This window comes from Oryza brachyantha, chromosome 2 (assembly GCF_000231095.2).
Source record: "Oryza brachyantha chromosome 2, ObraRS2, whole genome shotgun sequence".
Lineage (NCBI taxonomy): Eukaryota > Viridiplantae > Streptophyta > Magnoliopsida > Poales > Poaceae > Oryza > Oryza brachyantha.
This window is the reverse complement of record NC_023164.2, coordinates 2,673,803-2,684,957: the sequence shown is the minus strand read 5'-3', so window position 1 is coordinate 2,684,957 and position 11,155 is coordinate 2,673,803. Positions and strand designations below refer to the sequence as shown.

Genomic DNA, 11,155 nt, shown 5'->3' with positions numbered 1-11,155 from the left:
TAGCCTTAAATCTAGAGTTGATTTAGGATTTTTTACCTAAGTTTATTTTTCAGTATTAGCTTTTAAATCGATAAGATTACATACATAAAAGTTTTATTCAAAAATTATCACCTAGAACCAAAACCATTTTCAAAATCAACTAATGGAGGTAATTTGTCTGGTTTTAAAAGTACAGGGTTAAAAATATATAGGGTTGTAATTCAGCGGGGTAAATTGGACGAACACAAAGTTTAGAGGCGTAATTCGGACTCTCAGTACAGTGACAGACAGTCGTGCTTGTTGCATAATTTTCTAACCAATGTCTAAAGGCCAGTGCATGTAATTCGACTAATGTGTTGCCCTGTATACATATAACTGAAAAAGAAACAACCATGGAACACCGAGGCCGTGTTGGGTAATAGGATTAGTAACATAAAAAAATATATAGTAATATATTAGTACATAATTAATTAATTACTAATCATAAAAGATTTGAAAATTGAATTAATATAATTTTTAATGCAACTTTCCAATATATTTTTTTAAAAAAACTTATTATTTAGCAGTTTAGTAAGTATGGACGTGGAAAAAGAGAATCTGGCTTACATAACTCACCGAATAAACACGGCCTAAGTGTCATAATAATCCCATTCCAATTATAATAAGAGCAACATTATATCAGCGACAGAAAATAATTTACAGATAAATTTTATATTTATATATATATAGTATTAACAATTAAAATTATGGCAAAAAAAAGGTATAATCCAACTTCAAAATTTTGGATGAGGCCTGTACAAACGACGAGGCGAATCACTTTTGAGTAATCGTTGGATGAAAGAAACAATCCATCCATCCACCCATCGAGTCATCGACCGTCGCTAGTGCGCCCTAACCACCTGACACGTGTCCCTCCCCCCAACATTTAAACCGTCGCGCCTACGGCCCTGCCACCCTCGCTCCCACTCCATCCGTACCAACCAAAAAAACGCCATACGCGCCTCGCACTCTCTCTCTCTCTCTCTCTCTCTCTTCCCCGCAATTCCCCATTCCAGTTCCACCACCAACCCGCACCATTCCCACCCCAAATCCCCCGCCGAATCGATCGCGCCGGCGAAATCCAGTCCTAATCCCCCAATCCTGCGCGCCGGTGAGCTCCCGCTGCCCCCGTCTCGTTTTTTTTTTGTTTTTGTTTTTTGGTTGGTTGGTTTTATTCGGAGCATGCTGCGGACGGAGCTTGGGCGGGTTGGATCGAGAGGTGGAGCTCGCCGGCGTTCGTCGCGTCTCGTGGTTCTGGTGATGTGTGGGGTGGGGTGGGGTGGTTTGGCCAATGCGGTTGCTGCTGCTGGTGGTCTCGCCGAGCGTACCTGGAGGCGTGCGCCGGACGCTATGGCGTGTGGTGGTGTGAGCGTCTGGGTTCCATCACGCGACGATTCTGCGGCTGTTGGGTGGGGGGTGGGGGTGACCATTCACTTTGTGTGGCTCTCGGATTGATTGCGCTGTGTTTTGTGTGTGTGGTTGTTGTTGTTTCATCATGCAGATTGTTCCCTGCCTTGTTGGTTCATTTCACGATTTTGGTATGGGGTAAATATGTGCTGTGGATTATCAATCCGTATGATTTGAGGTGCATTGCGGTGGAAGGCATTGGCCAAATGTGGTCTAATTTTGTTAATTAGATTGTCATGTTTGCCGGGAAGGCCCAGGGATTAGATTGTCATGTTGAATGGAACTCTCCGTAACATGCTTCGAAAATTGGGAGTGGTGTATTTGGTGCTCTCGAGTTGATTCCGCTGTTAGGATGAGTTGTCCGAGTTGTGTGTGTGCCACTCTTCTCTGATTGGTCAGCTTGTGCTGTGGTCTGATGATGAACTCCGTACTTCCTTTTTGTGTGACGAGTTCAGCATGCAAGTTAAAAGTATCCTGTAATGGTTTTTGATGCATTATTTCTGTCCATTTTCAGTGCTTAGTCCATGTTATGAGCTCTAAGTGATCTCATACTCTGCTTTATAGAGAAGTGGATGTTGTTTGCATCTATTATGATGCAATCACAGCATATTCTTGTCGTTGATCACGTCTATTTCATTTTGGCAAAGTTTCCATTCCTAAGTATTTGATAGCTTCAAAATTAATTCATCCTCTATGTCATCCCAGAACGAAATGCAGATTGGTGCTTTTGATTTCCGTTTGCTTCAAGAAAGGTACCCTATGGCATCTAATCTTCATTCATCTGTTGCTTCCAGTGTAGATTGACAGATACAATTGCCGATTAGTACAAAAATGGCTGTAAGCTTCAAATATTGGGACGATTGTTTGGATCCCGAGGATATGCAATTAATGTGGGCCGATCCTCAAGTAAGTAAAGAGTGGCTTGATGCTGGGGAGGGGCAGGGACAGAAGGTTCACCTGTCACGGGATCCTGATGGTGAGGCATATCTCACTCAAACTGAAATGATGGTGAGTGATCATCTGTATTCAGTATATCATGACATCTGCATAATCTGCATTAGTGACGATCAAACCAAATTTCGTGTAAACCAATATATTTATATTTTGCAAGCTGTACTTTTGTACTTGTCCTGTCTATCTTTTGGCAGTCTATATGTTACTTGGTTGTTAGTTTTGAACAAGAATTTCCTTGTACCCTATCCTGTAGTGGCATTCAATGCAGGTTGTAGTAGTGGCCAGATCACCAAATTGGTTTACTAAAGTTTAAACAAGAATAAAGTGTTTAGCTGGTCTCTAAACTTGTTTGCCTGTGTCATTTAGGTCGTCATACTCCCAAAATGCACATCTGGTCCTAGAACTTGTTAAAGTATGACATTTAGATCCTCAACTGCCACAACCCCTTTAAAATCCTACGTGACACTAACGTGGCATGCCACATGGACGATAGTGTGGCATCATCTTTAACTCTGCAATGACTGACTCTATTAAAGATGATGCCACATCAGCATCCATATGGTATGCTACGTCAGCACCATGTAGAACCCGGAAGAGGCTGTGGCAGTTTGAGATCTAGATGGCACACTTTAGCAAGTTCTAAAATCTAGATGCATATTTTGAGAGTATATGGATCTAGATGACACAGGCGAGCAAGTTTAGGTACCGATTGTGCACTTTACTCTTTAAACAAGATAAAAATCTATTCAGTGCTATGAGTTTAATGTCTAAAATAATGGTTCTTTTGCTATATTTATCTAAGTGACTAAATTACTATCCACAAATTTGTTACCACTATGCTGGTAAGTTTTCTTAGCTATGAAAACTACAGTTGGAATCTGATAGCTATGAAAACTACAGTTGGAATCACCTCACACCATTTTTTTTTTGGGGGGGGGGGGGGGGAGGGGGGGCTGTCCATGTATTAATATAGTATAGACAGTGTATAGGATCCTCAATTAGAGGGGAATACAAAAGATACAATATAAACTATACATATATGGCTAAACATTCCTAGTAATATGGTGTTATCATTTATGTTCTTTTTTCAAAACACATTTGTTATCTGCACATTTTGGTTTTCGTTTTAAACTAAATTCGTTGATCCTTGCAGGCGGTGGCTGTAATTACTGTTCATAGGCATTTCAAGTCACAATTAGACCCGGTATTGCTTCTTTTTCTTTATGACATACTGATATTTGCACTTGTAACTGGAATAGTCTAAGGCATTTCTGAAGTACAATAAATATGGTTTTTATACTTTCATCACTCATGCAGTATATGATAGGTGCCCTTGCAGAAATTGCAAGTGGAAGAAGACTCTTTGTAGATACTTATGACCGAAAGACTAAGGAGACCAAACTTGGCATGATGCAGGTGACAACAGAAGTTGCTCAATGGCTTGGCAGGTACGATGGAACCATGATAACTCAAATTTAGTAACTGTTTCTCCTTCTATGTTTTCATACTAAACATTTGTTTTCTTTACCTTTTACAAGGGAATTGGGCTACAAGTATTATGACATTGAAGAAGATGTTAATTTGCTCTATTGGCCTTTTGTGAATGTCTACTTTGGTGCTGCTTATGCAAAATGGCTGTTCTCATGTGACGAAAAGTATGCAATTTGGTTGTGCGATTACGTCTGACTCTGACTGTTGACATTAATTTCCTTTGATATATTTTATCTTTCTTCTGCTAAACACAATTACTTGCCAAAATCACTACAGAGAAAGAACTGAAGAATTTGTTGTTAGAGCTTATAAGGGAGGCAAAAAGAAGGCTACCCACAAATCATCTTCTCCCATTTTTCAACGCTATCTTTATGTGAAAGATGCCTTGCTGTCTATGAGGTTTTATTCTTAATAACTTGTTTCCATATTCAGCATAGAACTTTCTTATCCTGTGCAAAGTGTGCCTTGGACCCTTAAACAGATTCAATTCCCTTAGCACTTATGAGTTATGATCCTCTAAGGTCCAATTTAGAGGTATTAGTTATTTAACAGTGCTTTGCAATGGGACATTGAGTTATAATATGCTCTTGATTGTTTTATGGGCCCATAAAGGATGGTCCGAATATAAAGATTGGATGGAAAACATAAGTTATTTATTTGGCCTGATTTTCTTCTGAGTGGGGAGCGAGCATTTTTTTATTTTCATTTTTCTTGAGGTGGGAGTGTGCAGTTGGATTTTCTTTTTTTTAATTTTTGTTTTCTCGGAGTGGGAGTGTGCTACGCTCGAGGGGGAGGGAGGACGAATGACTGCTCTTTTAAAGTAGAAGAGATATTGAGGTTATTTGCAAGCCTGGTAAACCTTCAAGTCGGACCAAATTGATTTGAACTCCTCAAAACGACTGGGAATTGACATAAAAAAAAGTCTAAAATTTACTTTTTTAACATGCCATGTAATTCAAACAACAGTAGTTTCAACTCAAAGTTTCTAGCCCTGAAGCTGGCCCTTGAGCTGGCTGAGTTGTCCTTCTGCGGTGGAAGCTTAAACATATGCTGGAAAACACTATGTTAGTGACTTTCTTTATTGTTGACAGGTCATGTTCACCTGATCCGTCAAAATATCAAGTTAATGAAATAAGATATTGAGAAACTCATGATTGTTTCTTGATTGCTGCATCGTTTGCTTGACCTCTAAAATATATTAAGAATTCAAGCTCTTCTTAATTCTCAGTTATGGTTAGAAGCATAGAAACTATTCAGTGTATTAAAACCCAAAAGTTATGTTTGTTGAGGAGCTATTCTTTTATTTTTACCTTAAGATCCAGTATTGAGCCTGCTGACAAACTGTTTCTCACTATTGTCTGCAGACAACCAGAAAGTTTTAATGAGTTGACTCCTGATCTCCTAGCCAATTCCTCGAGCACAGGTTAAACTTTGCTTTGTTACTTTTTTTGAAAAAAATAATTTTCTGCTATTCAAGGTTGGTGGTTTGTTCAGATGTTAGCAAATATTCTCTGTTCCAAAATATAAACATTTGTGCACATTTTCCAAAATGTATCTAGGCATCCCATTTGAGCCCAGATACATTCTGAAAAGCGTGCATAAATTCGTTTATTCCTTTCTTTTGGAACAGAAGGAGTATAAAATAGGCTATGAATTTTGGATGTCAGTTCTTTGTTTTGGTTCCAGAGAACTGAAATCCTCTAGGTTTCTCGCAACATCCAAGCTGACATATTCTTATCACATTTGAGTCAGAAGGACAGTTGATCTGTTGGGATTCCAAGGTATCAGAGGTAGATATGGATGCAATGTGGAGTCAGCCTGATGTGATTAAGGAATGGACAAAATCTGGTGAGAGGCGTGGAAATGTGAGGTTTTCCCATGATGTCAAGAAGAGGCCTTATCTTTCTCGAGTTGAGGTGAAGGTAAGGGCTGATTCTTAAATTTTTGTAGTTTGCATTTGCAACACCTTAGTAGCATTCTTGTCCTGTTAATGTTGCATACTTGATTTCATCGAGGAACAGCTCATGTGGATGGAATCTAATAAAATAACTATATGAGTTAATATATCTTATATTGCACTATATTTGTGATTTGCACTGCTATAATTTCCTATCATGCAAATATGCAGTACAAATCACATGGAAAAATATTGTTCAGACTTCAGAGCAGCACTCTTTATACTTAAGTGCCATAGCTATTCCTTCTTTTTGTAGCAATCCCAGAGACATCCCTTGTTTGACACAATCACCCTAAATCATCTCACTAGTAAAATGTCTTGCAAGTTTTTATGCAAATGTTATTTTATCAACCAATACTTAATTTCCATCGATCTCAGACTTGGTTGTAAATTTGGTCACAGACTGTTGCTGAAATAACCATATCACGTCACTTGAGCACAAAAGGAGTAACACCGGTAAGTCTTTTGTTGATAAATCAGTGTACAGTCAGGATCTGTATAATGATATTGCTAATTATCCATTTTATATTTCTTTCTGTATCACTCATAAACTGGCCCTTCTCTTATTTTAAATTTGTGATGAGGCCAACGTCTAGGCATCCTGCAAAAAGGAAAAATTATTGACCTGTTTGTTTTGTTGCATGGTATTGCTTTTGGAAGGGATGCGTTTAATACTCACATACTGTGCTGATACTCATCATATTTTGGTTGTCAATTCTCATTTCATTAGTTGATGGATTGTTGTATATTTTATCGCCAAAGCATTTTCTTTGTTTTTCACAAATGTCCACAAATTATGTCCTGGGCAAAATGGAGAATAAAGATGGTATTTACCTATTGTTGTGTCTGTTACAATAACAGTATTTTACTTATTTTAGAGTCCCAAGAAGACTTAGTTCAGACATTCAAAATATTTATTGAAATCTTTACTCATTTGTATGTTCCAGGAAGCCCTAGCTGCTCTTGCAGAGGTGTGCAGTATGCGCTTTGTCCATGGTGTTCGTTCTCGTACCGGCTTGATGGGGATAGACTACCCTACAGCTGCATGGCTTTACAGGCAAGTGTGATGTTTAAAGTTGTGTTAATTAGCCACAAAGCTGTGTTTTTTTTGTCTAAGAACGGTTACTGTGCGCTAGTTGCTTAACCTAGTAGGACCTTACTGGTTCCTTTTACCTTTTTACTAATTATGCCTTTTGCTTAACCTAGTTGCTTGATGGGGATAGCTGAACTATAGTTTTGGTCTATACCTTTTCACACATATCCATATCAGTATATGGTGATTTAAATTATGATAATATCTTTTGATGTACTACTTTGTGTTACTTCAGATGTCAGGCAATCATATTCTAGAAGATTAATTTGGAAAGCAAAAAGGCATAGGAAAGTTAGTTGCTTAGGCTATCAAAAGATACATTATAATATTATAATATTACAGTTAATCTGGATTGATTATAATATTATAGTTTTCATGAAGTTATCTTCACTTGCTTTTACCTGCAGAGATTGTGGCCATAGGGCGTATACTGTCAGCTCTGTGGATGATCTATACAATCCTTTTGCATCAATGTACTTTGGCGCAGCTTACTTGGGATGGTTGTCACAATATGAAGGAAGGTTGGTCCATATTACATACATGTTTCACTGTATGCATAAATAAATATACTAACGAGATAAAAAAAAACTGTCATGCTCTATTTTCTACCTTTCAGGGAAAGGAGTCATGAGTTCATTGTTCAAGCATACCTTGGGGGACCAGAAAACGTTAGCCTTCAGGAGACTGGCCCATTTTGGAACAAATTCCTGGAGGCCTTAAAACTCTACCAAGATCCAAAGAAGTATGATTCTCTTGCTGTTTAACTTAAAAAAAAGAGAGAGAATGAGTGTCTGAGACTCTGAGTAGCCCATTAACAAATTAATAGCATTGTATCAAATGTTCAAACTTCCCTTGCAATTTTAACATGTTACAAATGTTTATAAATGGAGAAAAAATGTACATGCAAGTTTATGCATCAAAATGCAGTTCTGTTTGTGTCTATTTATCTTATGAAATAGCTATACTAAAAGTACTGACTGTTTGCACCTTTTCAGGGAGCACACTGGCTGTTGTATTTTGTAAAGTCATCTGATGTGCCGTTGAGCATTTGTTGCTGAAGGTATCTTTTTGATTCCAAGCACAATTTTCATCCCATTTTGCTACCTTAAATTTACCAGATGCACATGTTTCTAATTGTTTTATCTCATTCAAATACTTGCGAGCGTAGGAAGGACTAGTATGAAAATGTTATTTTGCTGATATGGTTGTCTCAGCTTCCCTTGATCCCACAATGTATGGTTTTATAATGTACTAATGTGTCTAGTCTCTAACTAGCATAATATTCATTTTAACAGTTCATGTAGACTAGTGCGTACAGATTATTATTATTTTAGATGATAAGTTGCTTGTTAGGCAGTAGCACAACAAATAGGCAATTCTAGCCGACAGATTGACCTATTCCATTGCTATCAAAGCTGGATAAACTGATAGACATACAGTAGCTCTTGTTTATGTCATACCAGCCAATCTACTCGGTAGTACCTTGGAATCTTGGATGGTGATTTGGATGTGAGTTTTGACATTGATGCATAAACTCTTCATCATATGCCAGAGAATGCTGTTTGATGTGAGTTTTGACACTGATGCATAAACTCTTGCAAGAATTCACTTATGGGTATGAGATGATATGGCATTACCTTTGTCCATCTACTATATCTTTTTTTTTGTTTTTTTAAATTACTTGCAGTTAAGCTTAAGGGTAGATGTCGTCCTGGCATTGGTTTGTATGCCCCAATTTTTCTCCTCTTTGCTGTTTTTATTTTTCACCGGGCTGGCTTGAAAGCCCTCTTTGCTGGTTTTGGGTTTGTCTGTCCTGGTTTCTCTTCTTCCAAGTAACACCGTCTATGGCGCACAGATTTCTCGTGCGCTCTCTCTTTCACAAACAAACACACACACAAGGAATGTACCTTTTGTTTCTAGATAATGCTGATCCCAAGTTCCACCGTCTGTTCTGCCAAATTTCAGGTTCCAACAGTCGCACACCAAAGGATTCAACAGTAACGAAGTAACGAGCAATGGACTTGCTTGGACTCGTTGCTGAGTTGAGGTACAGGGCTAACCATTCGTATATATTTGGTCATTCGGTGCCCTGCTTGTGTTCCAGTTTTCAGCTGTGGTTGATCCCTTGATCCCCACTGGGTGCTCACAGAGTTATGCCCTTCTCTGCTTCTGTTCATATCTATTTTGCCTTTCTGTTCTAAGTGTATTAACGGCCCTTCTTTTTCTGCATATTGGTATGTTGTAAAACGACTTTTGATATGTAGACATCCCAAAAGGAATTGGTTCAGTTCTTTTTTAGACGGAAAAAGGTTCAGTTACATAAGAAATGTCTCAGTAAAAAGCCTTCATCAAGGATTGTTAGCTCTTTATGCAAATAGAGAGAGTAAATTTTGCAGCCTACTGCCTATGGCTCATAATACATCTCAGATGAAATAGGGGTCCCCTTTTTGATTTTGTTATCATTCCTGTGATGAGCCCTGTTATTAGAAAAAGGATGCCCCAAGACATCTTTTAGGAGTAAATTTGTCAGCCTTGGCAAGATTTTAGCCTAGAGTGTGCATGGCCAGAGCAGTCAGGATTTTGAAACAGACGTAAAAAATCACGTTACATTACAGGTTCCGAACAAAGCCATGCTATCATGTTAGGACTGCAGTCTTGCAGAGTCACCAGAGCTGAATCCAGTCTTTTATATACATCCATGCAACAAGAAATGGTGGCAGCTTGAATCGCACGCGACAAATCTGCTGATCCCATGCCAAATTGCGATGTTTGACTCCATCTGATTATTCCTGCCAGTTTGCTAGAAAAATAGAATTCCTTCCAAACTTGCTGATCTCATAGGGATTCTTTTAGTACATCTACACTGCAACTTGTAGACACTTTCCTCAGTTATCTCACTGGGGTTATGGGTCTTAACCATTACTACTACCAATCTGTACCAGTTGAAACCACCCTCAAATCACCACCGAAACCAAAACAGTGCGAGCATGTGAGCTCGATCTTACCAACAAGCAATCAGTACTGTAGCATGAACCACCTGCTGCTTGAGGATCCAAAGCAAATCGAGCTCATCAGGGCAACCTTGTCGGCAGCTGGCTTGCAAGATGCATGGATTAACACCTTAAAGTGCCTGAGCTTTTCACAACCTTTGCAGTACTACTACTAATTCTATTCACTGGTTAGGAATCATGGCATGAGCCGTTCGCTTTAAGCAATGTGCTCTTTCTCGTCTAGATCATCAGTCCAATCCATTCGCAGAATTCTCGGCTCCTGATTAGTATTTAGTGCAAGTTTAATAGTATAGCCAACTAGAAATTCTAAATCATCTATAGTCAATTTAATAGCTAATTTATATAATAGTTAACTACAAAATATATATTACACTGTTAATATCTAGTATCACCTGTCATGTGTCGTAAAATTTCATGTTGTAGCTGGTTATAAATTTATGATCTTCTCTTTTATTTCTTTAAAATATATTTATAGCTGACTCATATGCTACTGTGCGGGCTCTTGCTCCTGAGTGGACAGCATCTTTGGTTTAAGGGAGAATGTGTGCAACGTGGGTCCTACGGACCTTTTGCCTGCCCATTCGATCACATGCATGCACACACTGTCTGCTGTCCTGTGGATGTTTATGCATGTCCTGCGATGGCCATTGCCTGGAACTTGAAGAGTCGTTCTTTCCAAAGACGACGCTGCAGTTCTTGAAAATTTGACAAGAGCGGTCAGATCAGCTGTTGAAAAAGGTTTGTGCAGTTTTGGTTACGAGGGAAAGAAAAAGGACAGATAGAGAGAGAGAAATGGTTGTGAGATTTGGATGAGATGCGTGTGTGGGTGGGCACGGTGAGTATGGTGGCACTGGCACGGTCGCGCGGCGACAAGCAGCGAGGCGGCCCATGACGACTGGCGTCGCCTCCGGCGTGGCTGCATCCGCAGCTTGTGGTATTTTGGTGTTTGTGGTGTGGTGTACCACAACACGCTGCCCACTGTTTTTCGTCTCTCTTTTTGAGTCCTTTCCCCTGCAGACTGATGGTGTGTTTTGGTTCGGGGAATTATTAGGAAGGAACGGGAGTTTAAACTCTAGATTTAGATTTAAAGTAGATTTTAGAGTTTTTTTATATTTGTTTATTTTGCAGTCTTGACTTTTAGATCACTAAAAACACGTATATAAAAATTTTATTTATAAAATATTTTTTATTTACAAACATACCGTTTACCAAAAAAATCTATGT

General features: G+C 38.8%; 1 protein-coding gene across 3 annotated transcripts; it reads left to right on the top strand.

The window, feature by feature from the left end:
- Positions 1 to 950: 950 nt before the first annotated feature.
- Positions 951 to 9,358, top strand: LOC102704945. Of its 3 annotated transcripts, none has more exons than XM_015833449.2 (14): positions 951 to 1,129; positions 2,225 to 2,433; positions 3,533 to 3,583; positions 3,796 to 3,827; positions 3,918 to 4,034; positions 4,147 to 4,269; positions 5,235 to 5,293; positions 5,623 to 5,792; positions 6,230 to 6,283; positions 6,775 to 6,884; positions 7,328 to 7,441; positions 7,537 to 7,662; positions 7,916 to 7,980; positions 8,886 to 9,358. In XM_015833449.2, the coding sequence occupies exons 2-13, from the start codon at positions 2,257 to 2,259 to the stop codon at positions 7,941 to 7,943; spliced, it is 1,161 nt and encodes a 386-aa protein (XP_015688935.1). In that variant the 5' UTR covers positions 951 to 1,129; positions 2,225 to 2,256; the 3' UTR covers positions 7,944 to 7,980; positions 8,886 to 9,358. The 3 variants fall into 3 exon arrangements, with proteins under 3 accessions (XP_015688935.1, XP_006646945.1, XP_015688934.1); XM_006646882.3 differs by having other exon boundaries at positions 3,697 to 3,827; XM_015833448.2 differs by having other exon boundaries at positions 2,220 to 2,433; positions 3,697 to 3,827.
- Positions 9,359 to 11,155: the final 1,797 nt, after the last annotated feature.